Source organism: Gymnoscopelus braueri (genome assembly GCF_963280865.1).
Source record: "Gymnoscopelus braueri genome assembly, chromosome: 21".
Classification (NCBI taxonomy): domain Eukaryota; kingdom Metazoa; phylum Chordata; class Actinopteri; order Myctophiformes; family Myctophidae; genus Gymnoscopelus; species Gymnoscopelus braueri.
In genome coordinates this window covers 21,670,078-21,695,465 of record NC_137623.1, presented here as the reverse complement: position 1 = coordinate 21,695,465, position 25,388 = coordinate 21,670,078, and the positions used below count along the sequence as shown (strand labels likewise).

Below are 25,388 nucleotides of genomic sequence, written 5' to 3'. Positions count from 1 at the left end.
TGGGTAGGAACAGACAACATAAAGATGTCCCTCAGTGGTGGAAGAAGTACTCACATTTTGTACTTACAGTTATACCAGGTAACTAAAAAAAAAAAAACTAAAGTTAAATCGTATATCTTTTATGAGTGGCAAATGTTTCACAACGCCCATTCCATGAATTTCACCCCCGAAAGCCTTTTATAAACATATTTTCTATTGAAAGTGGAGTGGGGCGTCTTTCCCGCGAAAATGATCATCCGGCCGGAAAACGGAAACAGAAATGCACCGGCCGGAACTACCGCTAGTAACAAAAAAGAATATCACGCTGTTTTTATGGCATTATACTGTAGGATTTGAAGATGGAAAAACAACAGCAAAAGAAAGCACAGCTCACGGTAACTAAAGCTCCACTGGCTAAGAGAAACGATCCGCAGATAGTATAAGTTGCGAGCTTGTAGATTGCCATTTTAGCTATTTTACGTATATGTATTTTAAGTATATAGGTTTTAAGAGGTTAAAGGAACACTTTCAACCGTTTTCAACCGACCTCACTAATGCATTTTCGACCTACTCACAGCCCGCGTCTGAGACACGAGATGCGCAGACAGAAATGGTACCATCCATCCTATAGAGAGGCGATATATGGAGACAAGGTTGCAAAAAGGTCAAATGTTCTTTTTAATGACTGCAGCGCATTGCCTTTGTGAGCGTGAGTGTATTAATTTCTAGCAATGGTTCTCAAAGTGGGGGGTAGAGTAGTTAACATAGCTTCACAATCATTTGAATCACTATATCCATGTATATGTTGGCTATATTCACAAATATCAGATATACAAGCCTCCAGCGTGGCACGAAGTGACACGCTGTGAGCTTATACGTACAGTATATCTGCTATCTTTAAAAAATAAAAAAAAACATTTTATTTTCTGGGGGTCCCTGGCACAAAAAAAAATCAGATGGGGGGTCCACAGGCAAATACAATTTGGGGGTCCTTGACATGAAACATTTTGAGAAGCACTGTTCTGCAGTATGCTGGCAAATGACATAATAACATAACGGATCCAACAGTCTAGAACCGATGAATGAGGTGGAACTTTCTATTGATGTTAAACTTTTGGGCCACAAAGCACCTGCTACAGAATGTCGTTGCTGTCAGGCAGAAACCTTGTATGTCCAAAAGCGATATTTTTCAGGAAATGGGTAAAAGAACCTGTGTCCCAATGGATCCACGGTAGGTATTACTTACCTACTATTTTTTCCCGCTACTTGTGTGACACTGTAGTATGACGAAGTAGGGCATTCATTTACGGGAAGAAAAAAAAATACATCAAAAGTTGAAATATGGAGATGCAAGGTTTCTGCCCGGCAGCAACGATATTTTGCAGAGCCCAGCTATTACAATCATGCTATAATTGTCCTATAAGTCAGTGGTTCCCAACCTGTGGGTCGGGACCCCCAGGGGGGCCAAATTGTCAAATAATATAAGAAAGAGGCAAAAATTGTGAAAATAGCAGATTTCAAACGTCTCGCTTTGCAAAGCGTTGTGAGCTTGTAGATCTGCTATTTTCACAAAATGTATCTGTGGAACTGAACATGTCTCAACTCCTACATTTCAAGTGCTCATCAGGGTGGGGGGTCCCAAGTTCAAATATGATTATTTGGGGGGGGGTCGCGGCCTGAGAAGTTTTGGAACCCTTGCTATAAGTAATCTCTTCCTTTTCTTTATAACTAATAGAGAACAAGTGGGAAGCAGAGAGAGAGTTTGGTACTATGCCTCTGGCATCACCAGGGTACTGCAGAGGATGTCCTCTTGCCAGGGTTCAGGCTGGCAGTCAGCACAAAGTCAAGGTAATTGAGAGGGAGAACTCTCCGCCAGTGGACGGTACAGTGGCAGAAAGTAACTAAGTACATTTACTCAAGTACTGTACTTAAGTACAATGTTGAGGTACTGTATATTTACTTTACTTGAGTATTTCCATTTCTTTTCGTACTTCTACTCCACTCGTTTGAAAATAGCAGATCTGATGGTCACATTACGTCACAACGCATTGTGAGCTTGTAGATTCAGCAATCTTCGAAAACGTTTGACTACCAGTATCAATTTTACTTTGGTAATGTATATTTTGAAGCCAATACTTCCATACTTTTACTCAAGTAAAATTGTGAACACAGTACTTCTTCCACTACTGCTCTGTTGGGTCTCAGGAGTGCCACGGTAGCCCGCCGGCAGACATTAATCAAAATGCTCGATCAATAACTTCTCAAGTGCTAATAAGTGCTGGCACATTTCGTGATATGTGAGCCCTTTCGTTATTTCAACTGTCCAGAGATTTATGGGAAATCCATTGTTAGGTCCAAAGTATGAGGTAATGTAGCACTTAGTAAATGAAGTAAAACCCAAAGCCCAGGGTGATTTGTATTTCATTTACAAAGGACATTGTCTAATCATTAGGGGCTCCATCTCTCGGGGAAAAAAGCAACCAAACGGGCTATAATGATGCCGTGTTCTTTTATGGCTTCCTTACTCAGCAATGACGCAGGAGATAACAGCAAACAGCATGGTCCGTCCATCTCGCACTCCTGATTGGTCCCCTCCCAGATAACCACGGGGGACTCCGATTCACCTTGGAGTGATTAAAGTCGTGTTAGGGAAGGGTTATGGGACAAGTCATAAAATAATTTGATTTTCCACTGTCTCCTATCAAAGTGATTGGTCTCCCTGGTCATCTTGCAGGCTGACATAATTGTTAATTAGCCATTATGGGCTGCCCTCTCTCATCCATATCTCAGGGTAATTACTTATTTGACAACAATGCAATATATCACAGTATATATGATGTATGTTCACCGGGCCTGTTTTATGGGTATGAACCCGAAGGCGGCGTCATGAACGTGTTATGTATTTACTCACGTGTCTAGGTGCTTTATTATTTCCTCACATATTGATTGCCGTGACAATGCTATATTTGTTTCACACACGATTCTATCTGGTGTCTGAAGATGAATCACCGTCATTTGGCTTGAAATCCTGCCAGGTCCATCTCAGTTAGCATATCAGCGAGAGAGAGAAAAGCACTGTACTATGCAATACAAAAAAACATACAATACAGCATTCATCACTTCTGTTTACCAAGCTGTTCCATCATTCTGATTCTGATTATACTGGGGGCGGGATACGGTGAGGACACTGTAACCTTGTGTTGTAGTTTTTCTGCATAGTGCAGGATAGTTGTATAGGTATGCGCTATTGTATACAGAAGGTGCTTCTTTTTTTTTTTCTTGCCTTGTATTGCTGTATACGACATACGACAGTACTTTCCTTACTCTGTACCTGTCACTCTTAACTGTTGTGCTGCCTCTGGGCGACTGAAATTCCCCCGCAGGATCAATATAGGTATCCATCTATCCATGTTTATCTTACTGGACAAACATGTGCCATCAGACAGAGTGCCCCCTTATATTATTTTACTCTCATAATGTTTATCAGATCACACAGTCAGAAATATTTGCCTATCTAAACATATAGACAAATTGCGGGATTATTGCTTTCCTTTTCGAGCTGTCATGGTGGGTACAAGTTTGCGAAGCAGTTCAGCAAAGGGTTCTCTTTCAAATCTCCTTTATGTTCCTGCCTTTTCTCTTAAGTCATCAACTCGACACGACAAGGTGAGTTTTTCTTTACGAAATACCACAGATCAGGTAAAGAGGTTCAGGGGGTGAAGAAAGTTAAATAAAAAGCTCTTTAAGATGGTATTTATAAAGAAAAAGACAAACAGTGTTGCTATTGAAAGTAAAGGTGCACACCGAAATCCATTCAGATGACAGTTGGAAGAATGCAGGCTTTATGAGGGCCCTGAGCCCCATCTTTGCCATATCTTTTAAGCGTGATTATTTACTTTGAAAAAAAAAAAAAGAGAAAAAAAAACGAGGCCCCGAGTCTGGCATTGTGGACGACAGCCCTTTGATTGAGCCCTGGGCTTGAATTCTTAACTAATAAATTGTTCCACGCCTTTGTCTGGGGCATTAACGGCAGTGGTCTGCGTTTTTCTTGCCCTAATCTCAAGAATGCAGCAGCCTCTTGAGAAACGCAGGGGTTTCCTCTGCTCTCAGAGCGACGTCTTCATTTTTGTTTTCTTAAGAGGACTCCCTGGATTGACAGGCCTCACCGTTGCCCTGCTCCTCGACCATCTGTTCTCACTGATTCTGTCTGAGCACATCAAAGTCAATCAAGGCAGCAAAGCATTTTAAAAGACACACACACACACCCCTGTATTGTGTGTGAGAAATAAAGAATACTTTTCATCGCACTTAGAAAGAGAGACAGTGTGTGTGTGTGTGTGTGTGTGTGTGTGTGTGTGTGAATGCCCGTGTGTGCATGCCCGTGTGTGCATGCCCGTGTGTGCATGCATGTGTGTGTGTGGACTTTGGTGTGTTTGTGTGTATGGTTTTCCATGTAAGGGTGACCTGGGAGGGATCCCTTAGCTCAGAGCACAGGTATGAGAAGCTTAGCTTTGTTCAGCGATTGCTCTGACGACAGCTTGGTGAGTCACCTAGACACACCGTAGACTAGTCTTCTTTGGTCAGGTTCCAACAATTCCCTGACACCTCGTCTTGACAATAAAATAATCATTACGGGCATCGAGGCATTGCAGGTACTAGTTTGCAAATAAATGCAATGCTAAATAAGCTTTACTGTGAAAGCTGGGGATATACGCGCAGTAAATATTTTTGACAAGAAAGATCATAGGACAGTACGTGTCAGTTAGGTAATTTGCCCGATATGCCCCCTATTCCCGCATATCTGAATAAATACCTCCAAAAGGTTAGCGACACCCACAGTCACAATACCAGAGGGAGCGTTAACAAAAATTTGGTACCACCCACCCATAAAACAAACATGGGCAAATTCTCCTTCTACAGCACTGCCACCCAGGATTGGAATAGTCTAACTCCATCCCTCAAAAAATGCAGTTCGCTGGGCTCATTTAAAAGAGCCTTAAAAAATCACCTTTCAGGAGGCCAAAGGAGGAGGTAGTACCATTTTCCCGTTAGACAGCAGACCCTCCCCCCCCCTGTTCTTGTACATATTTTTTTCCCCTCTTTTTAATTTTTTGTTGTTGTACATAGTGTTATTTTTTTGCTGTTTATTTTGTAATGATATTTGAACTGTGGTGCCACTATATATGCCTATGAATTGAATACCAAGGCCCTCATTGGAAACAAGTCCGCAAGGACTTTTATGAACGGACCTGTTAGACAAAGTATTTTAAATGTAACTGTGCTGTTTTACATTTTTTGCCTAATAAAATATTCAATCAATCAAAAGGTAACTGAACACTCGATGAATCTTGGATAGATCTTGACGATAGATGTATATTCAATCATGCACTTGTCCGGTAGAGCACTCGCTTTTGGACCACAAGGATGTCCTCATTTATCAATAAGAATGCACTGTGAGGACCCTAGCTGGAGCACTCATCCAGTGTCATTTTGACTATGCATGCACCTCATGGTACGCTAGCACCTCAATGTCACAAAAATCTAAACTACAGACCTCTCAAAACAAACTAGTTACTACTAGACCTCACTCCCAGGACTCACCTAACCCCAACTCTCTTCACTAGGCTGGGATGGCTCAATGTAGACAGAGGACAGAGTACAGCAACGTGCAATGGGCCTTGTCTTCAAGATACTCAGGGGATCAGTGCCCATGTACTGTATCTGTCAAACTACTTCACTAGAGTGAAAGACGCCCACGGGCACAACATCAGGGCGAGCTCCACTGATCTCGTACCCCCCTAATTCGGCACAAACATGGGGATGAATGCATTGTACTATTTTAGGTAGACGCCTCCTTCGGCTCTGAGGCGTCTGTATCTCGGGCGCCATTTTAGAGGAGGCAAGCTTCCGCGTGTGTCACAGAAGGGGGCGTTCGGTAGGCCAATCAGAGGCAGCAACGAGTCAGTTATACGCGCTGTGATTGGCCAGTGGTCAACGTGCTGTGATTGGCCAGTGGTCACTTTGAGTGGCAGCATGCCTCCTCTAAAATGGCGGCCGCGATACAGGTTGCTCCAACAAACTGCAGAGGCCAATGAAGTATCTAGGTTTCTATATCTATGCTAGTGACTAGTGTGCCTGCTCGGTGCTCAAGTCCGTATTTGAGCACCAAAATTTGGTGCTCAAATGAGGAAGAAGAGGGTACTTTCGGGTGCTTCATGTGCTGTGAGCAACTTCATTGAAATGAATAGGTGGGGGTGGGGCAGTCGTTCTCTAGATATTATAACTCTATGATGTAGATATGTATGTGTGGTTCGGCTGGTTCCTAATTCTTTTTTTTTTTTTACTGAAATCAGAAATGCTCGTAACATTGTATTCATTAAACAAATTAATGAATGTTAATTCACTAAATCAAGCCAACTTTTATCACCACACCAATCAGAGTTGCACAGTTATAATTAATATGCACCGTCAATCTAATGTAGCCTACACAAATGAACAAAATCCTGCAGTTACATAACAAGGCAGCCTACACAGAATATCAATGGCTAGCCACATAAATCTATCAAGATTTGACATTATTATGCAACTATAAATAACTCGAATTACACATACACTCTAGCTGTAGCAAACATTGATATGTTCCTTCCAACATAAATGCACAATGAACAGCAACAAAATGTACAAACTTACGTGGTCAGACGCACACTGACTGCTACACAACGGAACATGGTATGAACAGACTACACATGTGAAAGTAATGAACTTGCTTCCCTGATTACAAACGTTTGGCACCTGGGCCACTGATCACACTCTTAAAGAATTTTACACAGGTACGACTCCCTATCCTCATTCAAAACCACCATAAAAGAGCACATGTCCGCATCCGCAATTTACAACAGGACCTACGTTTTCTAGCTTGCCACCAGAGAGTGCCCCCGCAGCCCCTGCGTCGTTTTCTGTATATCTTGCATTGCTCCTGGTACTGATGATATCTATTGGATGTCTTCTTGATTACTAATTGAATCCATAGGACCACAATGGAAACAAGCCATCAAGGCTTTTTGTGTCATCCTTTTAGCATTGCTTGCGTAATTGTACTTGCTGTAGGCTACTGTTTGCAAACTGTTAATTAAGTATTCAATCAATCAATCAATCAATCAATCAATCTAAAAACAAGGTTCTGGGATTGCTCCCGGGCACGTCTATGAGTAGAACAGCTTGGGTAACTAAGACATAAATACTAGGTAGCGCGAGGCATTGTGAGCTTGTAGATCTGCTATTTTTGGCTAAAGTTCTCCTTAGAATAGGGTTGCTATAGGGTTCAAGTGGTTAATGTAAAAAGAATATCCTATCACACAAAGATTTGGCGGACCCCCTGTAGAAACTCTGAGGACCCCCTAGGGGTCATTTTCTTCTTCTTCTTTTTTTTTAAAAGTTGTTTTTATTTTGGTCATCGTGTACACAGCTTTGTCATCATAAAATACAGCGTATGTTGCAATTATTTCAAGTTCAAGACATATGGAATCATAGACCCTTCATGTATAAATGCATACACATGTAGGCCTAGATATCTTGTCCATGCATCCATTCATTTTACAATCCTATTCTATTTTTCAGTTCTCAGTGATGACCAACATTTTAACAATTTTTATGACAATCAAAAACAAAAACAAAAACAAAATAAAAACCAACAGCAGGACAGCTTTAAGAAACAAAAAAGGGGGAGGGGGAGCCTTCACATAATTACACACACATTTTGAAAACAGTCAACAAGACATAAAGACAAAATACAACGCCCTAGGGGTCATTTTCAATGAGTCTAATCAAATGAATATGAAATATCTAAATATTGAATCAAGCCATATGAAATATCTACATATTGAATCATTATCAAGCAACTTCAAAACTGTCTGGGGTGCACACAAAAGACAATGTGAAAATGACGCCACAAGTGTTTTAAAATGTGAAATACCCCTTTGAGAGCACAAGCCTTCAGAATCACAGACAGTTGGGGTTTGAATTTTTATTTATTTGTTATTGATTGCCAATTGAGATCGCTGTCAACACTGTTTTATCAATCCATGCACGGGATGTATTGCAGTGGTGGAAAAAGTACTAAAATGTTTTACTTAAGTTCAAGTATACATATAACCTTAATGTAGAAAACTAAAATAAAAGTTCGGTATTCAAAATGTACTTGTGTAAAAGCACAAAAGTATTAGCATTAAAGCAAAGTACTCATTTTGCAGAATGTCCCATTTCACAAGTTTCCAAATGTATAAAAATGCTTTGAAAATAGCAGATCTGCAAGCTGACAACACGTCGCGTGTGAGCTTGTAGATCTGCTATTTTCAAATAGCTGAAGTATATAATGTTTATAATAAACATTTTGTAATGAACGTACTATAATTCAAAATCTTCAAACTCAAAGTAACTAATAACCAAAGCTGTCAAAGAATTTCAGTGGATTAAAAGTGCAATATTTGCATCTGAGATGTATTGGAGTAGAAGTAAAAGTATTGAAAATTGGAAATACTCCAGTAAAGTAAAAGTACCCCAAAATTGTACTTAAGTACAGTAGGCTACTTGAGTACATGTACTTAGTTACTTTCCACCACTGATTATTGATTCCAATTGAGATCACTGCATTTCATCACTGGCACCAGCCAGGCATGTGAAGACTGTAGCAGGAGAAGGCGTGGCCTGTCACTTAGCAACCATATAAACACTGACCCTCAGAGGACGAAAATGCGGAAGGTTTGGATTCTAGCTTCATTAATTGTATCAATGTGTTCATTCGTCAAAGATGAGAAATTGCAACGTTTGTTTTTGTTTGTAGCCATCAATCAAGACTATCATAGATGCATTTTATCGAGTCTGACTTTTACTTTCGTATCTGCAAATGTCAGAATCGATTAAATACATCTATGATAGTCTTGATCCAAGGCTATTTTTGTTTGCATTATGCTTTGGATCATGCATTCCCTGAAAGTGCGCTACAATTGACAGTTTGACTCCACGTTGTTCATTAGCTTTTGCATGTTTGACATTAGTTGCAAGACGAATTGAATGGGAAAGCTACATGACTTTTGTATTAAAAAAAAAGAGGAAAGAAAATGCTTCCTGTTTTGTTCATAATTAAAAACGTTTTGATTTTCTATTATGCAAGGGAAGAATTACACAACATTTGGGAAAATGTACTTTTTACTTGTAACTACATTGCAGTATTGATACTTTTACTTAAGTAAAAAACACTGATATTGTTGATGCCGTTGTTGACATTGTAGCCCACACTTATTGATTTGTACTGATGATGATGTGTATCGTATTGTATGTCTTGGATGTCTTGATTAGGAATTGAATCCACAATTGAATCCACAATGGAAACCAGCCATCAAGGCTTTTTGTGTCATCCTTTTAGCATTGCTTGCGTAATTGCACTTGCTGTAGGCTACTGTTTGCAAACTGTTAATAAAGTATTCAATCAATCAATCAATCAATCAAAAAACAAGGTTCTGGGATTGATCCCGGGCACCGCCAACTCAGTCTATGAGTAGCACAGCTTGGGTAACTAAGACGTGAGGTAAACACTATAGGAGCTGATGGTAGGTGTTGTTGCGCTCCACCTCAGCAATCCATCTCCCAGGGGTCCTGTCAAGCGCATTGAAACAGGGATAGACTCCGGTCTTCTCGGCTGATACTGACAATAAACATTGATAGAAAGGTCTAGACCATTTATGAGTTTGCATATCTTAGATCATTGGTTCTCAAAGTGGGGTACGGGGACTCCCAGGGGTCCTTGAGGGGGTTCCAGGGGGTCCCCAGCAAAATGTGTTATTATAGCATCACAATCATTTTAACCACTTTATCCATATTTTATAAGTTGGCTATTCATAAAAGCAGATCTACAAGCTCACAGCACGTCACTTCGTGCCACGCTGCAAGCTTGTACATCTGCTATTTTTGAGCATTTTTGAAAAATCTTGAAAGTGTATTTATTTTTCTCCTCAAATTTCTTTTCTGGGGTCCCTGGTCCACGGCCAAATAAATATCAATTTGAGGGTCCTTGGCATGAAAAGGTTTGAGAACTACTGTCTTATATTTAAACTTTTTTTATACCTATCATACCATATCATTTACAGGGCATGACTGCAAAAACGAGTAGCAACAACTTGGTCATCACCTCGGCTGCCTTCCAAGACCACATCTCACGGAACCTACTGGATCAGACGTTGTCATCATCATCACATGACCCTGTGAAGATGAACCACAGTAGAAAAGCATCCACAGACGCCAGGGAAAGGGAACGGGACAGCGGGGACACAGGGACTCGGAAACAGAAACATCTGCAAAAGTACCAAAGCCAAGAGGAGGAGGAGGAGTTTGTGCTTGACCCTGCACCGCCTCGTTTAACATTAGGTACAGTCAGTGATGGAAGACGTACTCACATGTTTTACTTAAGTAAAAGTATCAATACCCTATTGTAGAACAAGTTAGAAGTACAAGTTCGGTATTCAAAATTAACTTGATTAAAAGTACAAAAGTATTGGCATCAAAATGTGCTTAAAATACCAAAAGTAAAAGTAGCCTTCTCATTATGCAGAAGGTCCCATTTCACAAGTTTTCAAATGTATAAACTGTATAAAAATCCTTTCAAAATAGCAGATCTACAAGCTCACAAGGTGTCGCAAAGTGATACATTGTGAGTGGTTTTGTAATAATCAAAATCTACAAACTAGTGACTAAAGTTTTCAAATAATTGAAGTGGAGTAAAAATACAATTTGCCTTTGAGATGTAGTAGAGTAGAAGTAAAATTACTCCAGTAAAGTAAAAAAAAATACCTCAAAATTGTACATAAGTACAGTACTTGAGTAAATGTACTTAGTTACTTTCCACCACTTGGTACAGTAGAGAATTGGAAATATCCCAAATATAATACAAATATACCTACCATTACTGTATGTATGCATATTTATATTCATGTGTGTGTACTGGATCTGGCTCCATTCTGATCTCTTCCAGCACAGAAGATGGGTTTGGTGGCATCCCCGCCTAGAAGGCTGACAGTGGATGAGTGGACTCAGGTCAAGGTCAGGTCTGCCCGGCAGGGAGACTCCACGCAGCCCTGTGTGATATGCAGAGAGGAGTTCCGCCTTCAGCCGCAGGTAGAAACCTCCTTAACACAATATGCCTGCTGTTTATTTTCTGTGAGAAACTCTTTCCTGAATGTTTTCAATGTGCATCATCACTTCTTTTCCCACACCCACACACACGCACTCACACACACAGACCCACCCACACAGACCCACACACACACACACACACACACACACACACACACACACACACACACTGAATATCCCCCTCCCACCCCGGCTCTTCTATGTTCTAATCTGTGTAGACAACTGTACAAATTTACCCATACTGCCTTGGAACTCAACTGTGACGCGATGATGTAGCAATCAGTGTGTTACTGTGAGGGTCATTCAGTCTTTTGCACCTTTCTGATCCCCTTTTAAGATGCCAATCTCCTCAAGAATGCAGGGGCTAGAATACATGGCCTCACAAAGCACAGTTGCCATAGACGCGCGTGTAAATATTAGTTTGACTCAGGGAAAAAAATGTTAATTAGTGCCTGCTAACAAGGAGAAAGTGACAAGTGGGGAATCTCTGTTGATTTGACATACATCCGCAAGCCCCTTCATTCATCGTGCAATGGTGGGGGTTGAACGGGTTGAATTCATGTGTTTTCCAGTATTAATAGGGCAGTTCAAAAACAGCACATACACCAGCGATCACTCCACATGAGTATGTATTCCTTTTTATCCTGCAATTTTTTTTTTGAATATCAACCATACCTGAAATTGTCTGTGATTTCATTCTCCGTTCAGCTTCTACATTCCCTCTGACAGGGTAGCTTGTAACCTTGAGCGTTTCTAGTGAGAAGTGGAAATTCTCTCTGGTCTAATGGCTTGTCGAGCTGCTGGAAATTGTGCACTGCAGGGGGCCCCTTTCTCTGGTGATGGAGTGTGTTGGTCAGGCCAAAAACAATGGGAAATCAATATGCCTCCCCCCTGCCCTCTGGAGATCAGAGTAAACTGGTTTGTGTGCCAAGCCCCATCGCGGCGACTGTGTCCTCTCAGACGATAAAAGAGACCCTGTACAGGTTTGTGTGTGTGTTTGTGTATTGGGGGGGGGGGTCACAGCCAGCACAGTGGGGGTTATGCTGTGTCTCATTTCTCTCTTGGCAAATCAAACACACACACACACACACACACACACACACACACACACACACACACACACACACACACACACACACACACACACACAAACACACAAACACACATAGACATTTGTGCCCCAGAACCCTCAAATTATGAGAGTTTTAATGTCAACACTCATTTTACTCAGTTCAAGCAGTCTAAAGACAGAGAGAATGATGAAGAGATCTCGACAATGAATGTGTAATGTACGAGGGAGAAAAATGGAGAGAGGTATAAGGGTATGCTCTATAGAGCACCGAAGTCCTGACGTGACTCGTTCATCCCCAGGTTTGCGGAAGTAATTTCTCTATGGAGAATAACATTGGGTCATCTTAGAATCGTCTCATATAAGAATTGTGGTCCAAAAATAAACACCGCGTGTCGGTGTTATTGTCAGGGAGGGGGTTCTGTATCGTTTATGATAGTCAGTCACTTATATTTGATACAGTCTGTTTCTGGCGAAAATGTAACTAATTTGGCGGAAGTAACATTAGCGTTTTCTCACCGTCAGTTGATGCTTCATATCCATAAGAGTCAACACGCCGGGGTCATTTGTTTATTTTTGGAACACAGTTCTTATTTGACGCGATATTAAATACGTCTATGGGATTCAGAACGGGGGTGGAAAACTGCGAACCAGGTAGACAAATGTGTAAATGACGTCAGACTTCGGCGGTCTATTGAGTACACCTTTCTAGTTGAGAAATGTTACCCTTGACGGAAGTTCAGAACAAAAATCAATAGGTCACCCATATTGCTGTAATGTGATAATAGCGCCGCCAGTAGGCAAAATAAATTACGTTAAATACATATAGAGGTCTTTTGTATATTGGCAGAATCCCCTTTGCTTGTGTTTGTTAATGTGTGCTAAAAGTGTGATTTTTTTTTTTTTTTTTTTACAATAATAATAATCAGGCATGCAAACAGCCCGAGGTGAAAAGGGTGACAACATGTTGTTGTTTTTTTTCGGGTCAGGTGTCACACTATTGCCCTATTTGGATTCAAAACGGCTATTGTAGCTGAAAAGCTACAAGTTCGCATATCTGAATAATGCAAAAACAGAATTATTTGTTTGCATTTGCTTTTTTTCTCCCCCATATATTTTTCATAATAAAAAAAAGTGCGTATCGTATCGTATCGAAATCGTATCGAAGTTGTGAGCCAAATATCGTATCGTATCGTTTGGTGAAATTAGTGTATCGGCACACCCCTACAGAACACAGAAGCAACAGATAAACATGACCGACAATATATCATGGCTAAAGCAGCTATACAAGCAAAGGTTCCACCAAGGTTCCACATTGCTTTAACATAAGCTATGTCTTTCCATTCTAGGTGTTGCTGTCTTGCTCCCATGTGTTCCACAGAGTGTGTCTGCAGGCGTTTGAAAGGTTCTCGGGGAGGAAGTGCTGTCCCATGTGCAGGAAAGAGCAGTATGAAACCCGGCTGATCCACGATGGGGCTCGCCTCTTCAGACAGCAGTGTGCCACCAGGTCATTGATTGGGTTGAATACTTTATTAGCAAGTTTGGGAAATAGTAACACTTAGGGGCGGCAGTGGCTCAGGGGTAGAGTGGCCGGGTAGAGTGAACTGGAAAACCACAAGTTCGATCCCGGGCTGGGGCGCTCCCCTAGAGTTAGTGTCGAAGTATCCTTGAGCAAGACGCTGCACCCCTAATTGCTCCCGATGAGCAGGTTGGTGCCTTGCATGGTTTCCTCCACCATCGGTGTATGAATGTGTGTGTGAATGGGTTAATGGCACAATGAATGTAAAGCTCTTCGGATAAAAGCGCTATATAAATGCACCATTTACCATTTAACACTAGCAATTCCAGATATATTTACAGGAAGGGGGGGGGGGAGAGGATGGATGACACTTCTCCCACGGGGCTTCCTTCTGTGGAGCTCGCTGAGGGAGTGCGTTGTTTGACTCTCAGGGGACAAGATTGTAGGGGATAAGATTACCTACAGTAAGTCCAATTATAATTTCAGGACAGACATGTTTTTAGGTCAGTTTTAAAAGTGGATGCGGAATCTAGATTTTTAATGGCTGCTGGTAGAATGTATTTTTCCCCATGTTTGAGCCGAATCTATATAGGAGCTTCCTCTGGTGTTGTGCCAGTGGGCGTCTCTCGCCCTAGAGACATAGTTTGACAGGTACATGGGCACTGATCCTCGTAGTTTAAAGACCAGAGCCATTGCACGTTGCTATACACATCTCTGTCTTCCACCTTGAGCCATCCATTCCCAGCCTAGCAAAGTGAGCTGGAATTAGGTGAGTCCTGTGTCTGAGGCTTACAGTAGTCTTATCCGTTGTAAATGTGCCATATTATGAAAACTATCACTGTTTGGCTGTATTGAAGTACTTTAAGTCTGACAAAAGAACCAAATCAAATAGAGCAGTTGTTTCAGCGCAAGACTAAAAAGATACATTTAGTGTCTCCCCGGGACCCAAACGTACCAAAATACATTATGAATGAATCACCAAGCCCTATTCAATAGGGAACATAGACGATCTACCAGCTCACAACCCGTCGCGATGCAATGCGTTGTGAGCTTGTATCTGCTATTTTCACTATTTCTTAAAAGTGTTTTTTGAAAGTGTCTTAAATTATTTTGAAAAGAAAATTGAATGCAGCAACTATTTATTTATAGTTAGATGTGAAAATATTTAGTTGGAATTCGATCTTCCTTGGCCTACTAGCAGCGTTCTCAAGGAATTTGGCGCTGATTAATTCAGTGGTTTCCCAAATAATCCCTGGACAGACTCAGAATGAGAGCGATAACTTAGTATTGATTTTCAGTGACCCTTCCCTCTGAGGGCCTAACCTAATAAGTGGACCCTATAACCATGCCAGGAAAATGCCCCCAACAGCATAACAGACCCAGTGGACCCCCGCCCCTCACTGTAGGGGTCAACCATTCAGCCCTGTACCATTCTCTTGGTGTATGGCACACACATGCAGTCGCCCACTTGTGGAGAATATGGTGAAGGATGACTCGTCTGACCGTATCACGTTTTTCCACATCTCTGTAGACTAATGCCTATGTTTTTGCACCACTGAACCTTCAAATCGTCTCTGTTATCTCATATGTTACTTTTCCGGATTCAAATTCAAAGACAGCAAAAGTAGCAGATCTACAAGCTCAAAACTTGTGGATCTGCTGCTTTTGCTACTTTTGTGTGTTGTTGTAGGATGATCAAGTAGGGCATTCATTTACCAAAAAACCTAAAAATGTTGTCTTTGTAATGAGGGGATTACGTATACACTTTACTCTTGCCATCTTGATCCAAAATCGAAGTCCATTGGGCCTGCTCAGCATTTTATGACACACCACACAGCATGGTGTTAATTGCTTAATTGTATGATGCACTATACACCTGTTTGGAAGCATCTGCATTTATTTAGGTGTTTCCTTTGTCTGTATAGGATTCAATCATGCTGGCGGGGCTATGTGGCTCGTAAGTGGTACAGTAACGCGAAGAAGACCAATCCCCCAAAAGATCTACAGCTGCGCCGCAAATTCTTCGAAACAAAGGTGCGTTGAGTTGCATCTGTGGCATTAGATACCAATGGGATACATATTTGCAGAAAACTCTTAGGATTTAGAAGGCGTTTTTAGAATCGGCCTCAGGTGTAAATGGGTTAAACAAACAGGCCTCAGTTGAAGATGTGATTGGAATCAGTGTACTGTAGACTACAGACATTCTCGCAGGGGCGTGGAGATTTCGGCATGTTGATTCTAAGGATGTGTCATTGGCATATTAATGAGGGCTTGATTCTACAGACGTGGCATATTGGCATAATTAATAGGTCCTATTAATTATGCTAAAAGAGGGCAAAGACAGGGCAAAGTGTGAGACACCATAAAGGTCATTGAGGGATGTTTGGACATGGATTCTTCTGGTGATTTATGGGACGTGTGGAATGGGACTTTAAGGCGAATTCATACTTGGTTGGATGACAGTGTGGGGGCCCACACAAAATATTTGATTACATTTATTTTAAAAGTGTTGAAACAGTTGAAGTTGGGATTAGCCTTTAGTTCACATTGAACATACAACATACAAGTACTCTGTACTTCCTGCAACCTCCACTGACATCCACTGATCATTTTGCCGTGGCAAGTATCACATCTAAGGCCTCCGGGTTTCGACTACAGAGGCACTCACTGACCCCAACGTGCACTTATTCATATAAATGGGCACGTACAAATACACATACACATACATGCACATTGCGCATGCACAGTCGGCCCCCCCCCCCCCTCACCCTTTCGACCTCCTTTGATGCATTGTGAATCATACACTGCTTGTCAACTAATTATGGAGAGTGTGTGTTTTAGTCAAACAGTCTGGACATTCCAGCGGGGTCCTCGGCTGTGGCCCGACCCCTGTGTCAGCCTCCCTACTATGTGATAGGTAAGGACAGGTGAGCGAGGGGAGGGGAGGGGGTGAGAGGTATAGGGACTGAGAGTCTGGCGGTAAGCTGAGGTTACCTGATGCTGGTTGTCATTCTAGGCATTGTTCTCTTGTCCAATTTCACATCCCAGGGATACTTTGACTTATTGGAGAGAGAACGTGAGCCCTGAACTCCGGGGCTGCCAGCGGACAGCACCGGTTGTCTCTTTTGCCTGTGGGGCGGCTCGATGGAAAAGGGAAGATTGCCACCTAGTGAGAAACAAACCTCCCCCCACGAGGGCTGGGGCCATGTCTCACCGCCGGTTGCCTGTGGGATCACACACCATATAGCCACCGATCCCTTGACTGCTCGAGTCAAATGTTATTTTAAAATGTCAAATTAAATAATTCAGGGTGACGCTCTTAAGTTCACAAGCACATCTATCTCACAAGTCTTATTTCCGGTGTGTCGCCAGACCGGTTCCTTCGCACAGGTATACTGTATGTCTGATGGCTTGTTTGAAAGAGGCCACGTGTCACATGTACGTATGTCTTAAGTGCAGTGCAATCAGACAGAGTGCCTCTACAGTCCTGATGAAGCAAGGCTGACGACTGCAGGCCGGCAGGCCACACTGTACTGTACTTGTACTGTACTGTACTGTACTGTACTGTACTGTGAGGGTCAGTGTGTCCTACTCATCCGTCCCCCCATCATTGTCCATCATCTTGCCTGTAAACCATGCTGTAACATGCCACGTAAACAAAAAGACAGAGTTTATTGGTCCAATTAACTCCAATTCTAACAGATTAAGCTGTGGTAAATGGCCCATGTGTTCAGGCCCCTGTCATGGACCTGAGGTTCAGTCATTGCACACCAGAGAGGCCTGTGATTGGGACTGGGTGACATCGGATGGGCATGAAAGATCTCATACCTCTGAAGCCCGATTTATACTTTGAAGTATGGCGGTGACGCACGCTGCAAAATGGCCGATCTACAAGCTCACAACCGTGGCGTTTTTGGATAGTGTCCCACGCATGACACCGCCTTACGATGGAACATAACTAGTCAGTAAAAGGTTTGTCATCTCCGATCTGTAAGAACTATAAGCTGGGATTACACACTGCAGTGAGTGAAGTGTCTTGACTCTTGAGTCACTTGATTTTCAGCAGAAAGACTATTTTCTTAGTTGCGTTGACTGTACAGTACGTACAATGGAAGGGGGGGGGGGGGCTGTTTATTGGGTTTCTATAGTGCGAGTGAGGTAATGGGAGCAGCGCCATGCACTCCCCATCCTCGTGTTTCTGTGAACTTCCTGTTTAACCCAACGATAGAAGGGGACAATAAAGCATCTTTGTCCACCGAAGCAGCAGGTGTTCGTAGCAGCCAATCTACGAGACTCGGAAATCTTGATCTTATCACAGCGGCTGATCCCGATGGCCAGCTTTCCATTTCTACCTGTTTCGGAGGAGGTCCGACCCTGTGTCAACACATTAAGGGGATAACTACTGACATAGATGGATTGCCGCAAGATAACACCTCTGCCCCCCCCCCCCCTCTCTGTTTCCTCCCCCCGGTCCGCTCTCCTGTGCACGTCGTCTACTGTTATGTGAAGCAAGAACAAAGTTCACCAGGACCTGTGTTGTTTACCATGACTGTAGAAGACAGCCAGGCTCATAAACCCCTCCTAACAGTTGTTTAATTTGTGATAATAAAAGAATTATGTCACTGGGATATGGGATGTGTGCACATGTAAGAGACACACTGATAGAAAGAGAGAGAACCAAGTGCACGCACGTGTGTGTGTGTGTGCGTGTGTGTGTGTGTGTGTGTGTGTGTGTGTGTGTGTGTGTGTGTGTGTGTGTGTGTGTGTGTGTGTGTGTGTGTGTGTGTGTGTGTGTGTGCGTGTGAACCAACTGCACGTTTCCATGCTTCTCAGCACCGTCAGCCTTCCCTTTTCCCCCCATTTTCATTCATTTACATTAATTCTCCATGTTAGTGGGACACACGGCTGTCTTGATCTAGATGTTTAACCACTTAAACCCCATATGGTTGACCGGAGTCCTTCAGGGCTCTATACCAGTGTCTTTTCTGTTTCCTGTTAATGTGGGGAAAGATTTCACTGAAAATAGCCGATCGACAAGCTCACTGCAAAAGCCTTCCCCACAATACGGATGCTGGGGTTTAAGTGGTTAACAATATAGCCTGTCTGTAGGCTTCAGACACTGCAGCACATACAATTAGCCTTCATAAAAATACAAAATAAACTGTTCTATTGTACATCGGAATAACACGTACCCTCCCCTAATATGTTGCCACTGATGTGCACTTTCAATTTTTTTCCCTAATTAGCTGGAGGAGTTAAATGACAGCTTTCTCCAATACTGTCACACGGACGTCGAGGCTTTTCTGAGCGATATCGACCGCACCTTGTCATCGAGCAGGCGGGTGTTCGACCAGATGGAGAGCGAGCGTGTCTCTGAACCACGAAATGAGGACTGGGACAGAATACAAAACCAGGTTGGGGCAACGAAATGTACCAAACTGAACCAAGTGAAATGAGAGTGGAAACAATCTAATCCTAGTCTCATTCTCCTCGTGGCCTTGCCTCGTCACTTAACATGTTATTGCTTGTTCAGCAGCAACTGCATCCCATCTGTTATATAGAAAGAATACAATACAAATAAATCTCTCTCATGGCGATCATTCATTTAAGAATAAGTGGCAGTGGGTAGGTTAATAATCCTCTGCTTTTACAACAAAAACACACAGAAAACAACCTGGTCTGATAACACACGCCAGGCTTTTCAACGCCTTGACTCTTCCATGGAAAGGAAAGGAACAAAAAGTGTAGATTTGCTGTTCCATAGGGCTCCATTGTTGCTGTCGAGCACAAGACTTTTATGGCAGCCGGTAGCTTTTTCCACTGTAGGGTGGGGGCACGAAGGGTAGTGGAAAGGAGACATCTTTCCTTTTTCCTTTTATCTGGTTTGAAAAGGTTACATACAGGACAGGGGCTGCTCAACCTTGACACAGAGGTATCAAACGGTGAACATGTTTTTTTGCCACATAGCTTTGAGCTTTCTCAGGGGAGCAAACACTATAAAACAGAGCGCTTCTCATTATCAAACATTTTAACGGTGAGGCCTGTTGATTGTCTCTCAATATGGAATAGGACGTTGTCTTTGGGTTAATCATTGGTGGAGCTATATGGAGACCTCCTTCATTTTTATTGGGATAGCAGCAGATGTTGTATTACCATGCAATGTATGTCTTACATACTGGACAATGGCCCAGAGTTCTCCTACCATGTCTGGGGATTGTATTCAGGGGCAAACCCGCTTCTTAAGAGAAGCTATAATTCTCTTGTCTACAGAATAATCAAAGACATTATGAATTTGTTCCATTGAATTATCAGTGCATTTCAGATTTCAACATTGCTGGAAGTTGACAGAGCTACGCTAACCACAGTGCTAATGCAGTTGTTGCTTTTCACTGTGTGGCAGGTCATTCAGAAGGATGTATGGGAGTGTGCCATCTGCCTGACGTCACTCTGCAGCCCCGGGCAGGGAGGTGAGGCAGGGAGACGCACTGTCCTCCTGTCATGTTCCCACCTCTTCCACCAGCGCTGTCTGGAGGCCTTCGAGTCGTTCTGTGTGGACAGAAGACCCACTTGCCCCCTGTGTAGATCTGCCTACTACAAAAGACTTGTCTGAGTCCTTAAAAAATTATTTGTCCGATTTTGTGATCTCAATGTTGGTAAACGCAGACTTTAAATCAAATTTAGGCCATAAAATGATAAAAGGTAATTTAGTGTCAAAATAACCCCCCAAAACAACAAAAAATGTTTTTCCTCCTTTTTATTTGCAAACAAACCAACATCAAAAATAACAAAACATACATACAGCAAACTCATAAATCAATAGTAAAAAAAACAAAAAACACACATTCACAAACATTTGCCAAAAATTACATGCAGAGACTGACATACAGACGGATGGACATAAACCTGCTTGGCCTGTAATGAGATAACTCCCAACCTTAGAAACCCACAATACGCAGAAACACTATAAAAGGCAACTAGAAGTGCTTGTTAAAAACAGAAGCCGATAAAAACAGAAGCCCAGAAGAAGTATATGGTGAAGATTGTGATTGTGACATTATGGCCTCTGATCGCCATTGTGCTCTGAACAATCCAAGCACTTCCCTGTCAGACATTGAGAGACCTGTGCAGAGCCCAATGATACAATTGTGTCAGTAAATGAATGAATTGTGAATAACAGGAACAGATACAAGCACAACTGTAGTCGAGAAAGCTCCGAAAACGTCAAACAAGTTTGCGCTGGTTATTGTAGCTCATTCTGTAATTACCTTAAAGGGATAGTTAAATGTTTTATTATTTTTTGGTTTGTTTGTTTTTAACATTTGGATTTGATATCACGCATCCCAAGGTAATTGTCAAATTGTTTCTTTTTTAATTGGAAATGTCCACTGAAAGCTTGTTAGCATTTTGTCACTATGATAATGGCCACGAATGGGGTCAGCCTACTGGCTAGCTAGTCTCTTACCGACTGTCCGTCTGACCTCTTTCTATTAGCGTTAGCTTTGCTGCTACATGCTAACAAGCCGTTAGCATGGTGGACGTTTAGTGGACATTTCTCAGTTAACTGTAGCGCCAAACTATTTTGACAAGCACCGTGGTATGTGCAATATCAAATACGTAAAATTGAACTATCCCTTTAATCATTCTGTGCTTTAACTTTGGATCATCTTGATTTTTCACAGTGTATTTTACCTCGGTATGGTCCATTGTTGTTTTTGAAGATGAATCAAATCAATGATTGCAGACAGCAAATGGAACAGGACTTGGCAAGCCAATACATTAGAAAAACAACCAAACTGTCTGCTTTCAAAGACTGTGGATAAAGATGCACTTTTTACCGAGATCTTCCAGTCAGATAGATTTGCTAAAAGTTATAGGGCGGCCATTTTGTGGTTCCACAGATACAAACCCCATACATCATTTACCATCGAGATTTCAGGAAATATTTGTTTTCTGAAATCTCTAAGGGAAAAACTAATGTGGAATCTGTGGAACCACAAAATGGCCACCACTGCTATGCCCTATAGAGCATCGCAGTTCCCGCCCCTTCCGGGTTCCACCGCAAAAAACTCAATGCATTTTTCCCATTGACATTTCCAAAAATATTTATATCAATTAATTTAAGCCTAGAATCAAGCCATCCAGGGTCCTGGTGAATCATGACCATAAAACGTTTGAGTCTGTGATTATTTATTTTTTTTAACGGCAAAACAAAGGGTATTTATTAAATATAGTATATCATATAATTAAATATAAAATAAAAAAAATCACAGAAAAAAACGTTTTATGGTCTTGATTCACCAGGACCCTGGATGGCTTGATTCTAGGCTTAAATTAATTGATATAAATATTTTTGGAAATGTCAATGGGAAAAATGCATTGAGTTTTTCCTTCCGGCACCAGGAAAAAACAGGAAGTGGGCGGGAACTGCGATGCTCTATAGCCTATCAGGGGTACTCAACAGGCGGACCCCTCCCTGTGGACCCTGAGCAAAAAAGAAAGGGGGGTTTCTTGGAGGGGGTGTGAAAAAGTATGTATGTTTTCATACTCTGCACCAGATGCGGAAATCCCAGGGGGTACCGGGGAGATTGGACCCCCCCCCAGTCATTTAGAATAATAAAAATAAATGTTAAAATAATTAAAAATACTTATTTAATAGAACCTGAACCCACTTATGCATCGTAAGTTATTAATAATGAAGAATTAACATAACACAGTGTCAAATTAGCTAGATTAGAGGAAAATAAAAAAAAAAAAACCTCAAAATGTTGGCGCCTCTTTTGTCCATCCCTTTGACCCATGCTCCCACTCGGCATCAGTGCCCTTTCATCATATTTAATGCTTAGGCAGAACCTTTGCCTTTTGTGTACCATGTTAAATATAGGGCTGAGGGATCATAGGGATGACGGAACATAACCAAATGGACACGAACTAGCGTAATAAATACTAATTACAAAGGGTAAAAAATATCCAGCTTTAAAAAGAAAGATGGGGGAAAAAATGAGTTAGCACTGCTTTAATTTTTCATTTTCTATTCAGTTTTGCTTTCCTCAAACAGGGGAACTTGTGTTAAACTGCTTTAATTTTCTTTAAATAAAATCCATCAATGTAAAACATTCCCTGCGCAAAGAAACTCAAAAGGTTTCAAATGCATATCAAATATGTTTTTCTTAATTCCTTTTCTCTATATCTTGTCACATTAATGACCATGAAAACACGTCACATTTACATCACCATAAAACTACCGGCTGCTCAGGTTTTTTTCATGGAATGAACCAGTGTGGATAACAGAGCTCCACAGTCCCATTGCGTGGAACTAGAAAAAGGTTCACTTCATTCACTTGCAAAGAGCGATGTCCACGTTATAGCCAGGTTTTCAGCTTGCAATTTTCAGAGATGTATAGGGTTTCACAGTGGTCTAGAAACGCAATGCACACGTGTGCATGCGCACATACAAACAAACACACAGGACGGCGCACAACGAGAGACAACCTACGTACTGTATACATACATGAAGCCTGTGAGATGATCTTTCTATAAGGCATTAAAGGTGGCGCTAGAGAGGGAGAACATCACACAACACATAGGGCCTGAGTCACCAAGTCTTTGTAACCAACTGCACGGTTGCACATTTCCCCCTCAAATGCATTCTGTATGCAAAGACGGTTTATCATGTTTGCATTAGTTTTAGGTCACCTAAACCCTACAAAAGAATTGGTGCAAACTGCTTAGTGAGTCAGTCCCTCAATAGGCTAGTGGCCTAACTATTTACATCTAAATAATGCAAAAGAGGTATGAAACGTAACACATTATGTACATGTGAATAAAACATTTACAAAAAAAGAAAAATGGACATGGACTCTTAAAAAGCCACTCTAGTTTCCACATCTGTAGAGCGGTCTAAGTTCAATGTAGAGCACCTAAAAAAGTTCCTACCTCAAAGTGATGACATCTTTCTATATTAAAGCGCACTTCAGTAAAGCCAAATAAAAGAACAAAATATAGCACTTACCGTAAGTGCTAAAATTAGAGGCCTATCAGTGAGGAAAATTATGCAATTGCATAAATTTACATTGTAACTTTTGAGTGCCAGTTTATGTGCTGGCTGCGATGGGTGAGAATAATACAAGATGTCAGCACACCCTGAAGAGTACCTCTGTATTTTCACATTTGGAGCTTAAAGCAAATCAAAAGCACAACTAAAGAATGAGCCATTGACGATTTACCACACGCTTATATCTATTCATAATGACGCCAATCAAAAAAAGTCATACAATGTAGAGTAGACCATACGCTGTGGATGCTCCGTCTATCAACTGATGCCAAGTAACTTGACAAATGCTAACGATAAAAAAAAAATGACATCCTTTTAACAAACTACTGTACCATGTTAGGGGTTGGCTGGGGCAGTAACAATTGTCACAATGAAAGCAGAACAGGTTGTGATGTTTTATAAAAACAAAAGCATAACTTCTGAAACGGGGCATAAGACGAAGTTTAAAAACAAAAACAAAAAAAGCCAATTAAAACAACTTGTTTCAGCTGCTTTATCCGCTAGCTGTAGCCTGTAGTCGTGTTGAGATGGTTGTAAGCAGAATGACAGGTATAGCAGGGCTGGAGGGGAAAGATAGTGTCCCCTGAAGCAAAGAGATGGGTGGCTTTAGAGTCACAGTCACGGTTTGAGGTCAACGTCAAGGTCACTGCAGTGATGCCAGTTCTATTTCATGCCACCGTCTCCTCATTCTCCTGGTCCCCCGCTTCCACCCGAGACACAGAGGATGGAATGTCATGAAGCTAAATTGCTCTCAGCCTCCGTTTGCAGCATCCGTCAGACACTGTCTGGGTTTAATAAGTCTCTTCCTATCCTTTTCACCTTTTCAGCAGTCAGGCAGGACTGGAGATCTCCCTTTGGCTGCGCTAAGATGTGTGTGCGTGTGTGCGTGTGTGTGTGTGTGTCTGTGTTGATCTATCGTCCCTTTCACAGAGTTTTCTGATGCCCGTTGGCGGAGAGCTTTCCAGACTCAGGGTCTGTGGGGCTGTTTGACAGTTGCAATTTATCCAGACCTGGGCAGGGGGAGATAAGGGAGAGAAATCTCATTAAAGAAAAAAAAGAAGAAAAAAAAAAAGCCTCAGACTTTTTCACTTAGACGGAGGTATTGATGTGCCTTTTCTCCCCTCAGCACCCCTGTCTGACATTTCCTAACCCTATCACTCTCTGTGTATCAAACATTGAGGGCCTGTCACAACAGGCCCCAGAGACTAGCCACCATCTTCCCTGTCGTGTGTCAGTACGGCAACACATTGGATTTGTCCGCAATTTCCTCCATTTTGTCACTCCAGGTCCCCGTGTCTGACATAAATCAACACTCTCTGCTCAAAGCCACAGAGGAGGATATTGCTGTCAGTGCCGCACACCTAACCTCTGTGGACATAAAACTGGGATGGGATTGGATTGGCAATGTTTTATTACTGCATATAGGATGGACATGATTGCTTTTATTCTACAATGGGTCTGACATCTCAAAAGACACTGTTACTTGTGCCTAAAATTGCAGGATATTCATTTTCATCACTGAAGAATACTTCAGTATTCTCGAGGACACCACAATGTGGAATTCCCCATTGTGCTTTTTGGGTGGT

General features: G+C 41.9%; 2 protein-coding genes across 2 annotated transcripts in view; one reads left to right on the top strand and one right to left on the bottom strand.

Moving 5' to 3' along the window:
• Positions 1-20,361, top strand: part of rnf32 (ring finger protein 32) — a gene marked incomplete at both ends in the record, with an annotated part of 84,581 nt that extends 64,220 nt beyond the window's left edge. The window contains 6 exons of the mRNA XM_080417442.1: positions 10,122-10,398; positions 11,003-11,145; positions 13,582-13,739; positions 15,677-15,785; positions 18,998-19,165; positions 20,152-20,361. Of these exons, the coding sequence (XP_080273568.1) occupies positions 10,122-10,398; positions 11,003-11,145; positions 13,582-13,739; positions 15,677-15,785; positions 18,998-19,165; positions 20,152-20,361 (1,065 nt within the window). The remainder of the gene's footprint in view (positions 1-10,121; positions 10,399-11,002; positions 11,146-13,581; positions 13,740-15,676; positions 15,786-18,997; positions 19,166-20,151) is intronic.
• A 138-nt stretch (positions 20,362-20,499) lies between these two features.
• lmbr1 (limb development membrane protein 1) overlaps positions 20,500-25,388 on the bottom strand; it is a 50,446-nt gene continuing 45,557 nt past the window's right edge. The window contains exon 17 of the mRNA XM_080417969.1: positions 20,500-24,812. Coding sequence (XP_080274095.1) covers positions 24,727-24,812 — 86 coding nt within the window. The 3' untranslated portion in view covers positions 20,500-24,726. The remainder of the gene's footprint in view (positions 24,813-25,388) is intronic.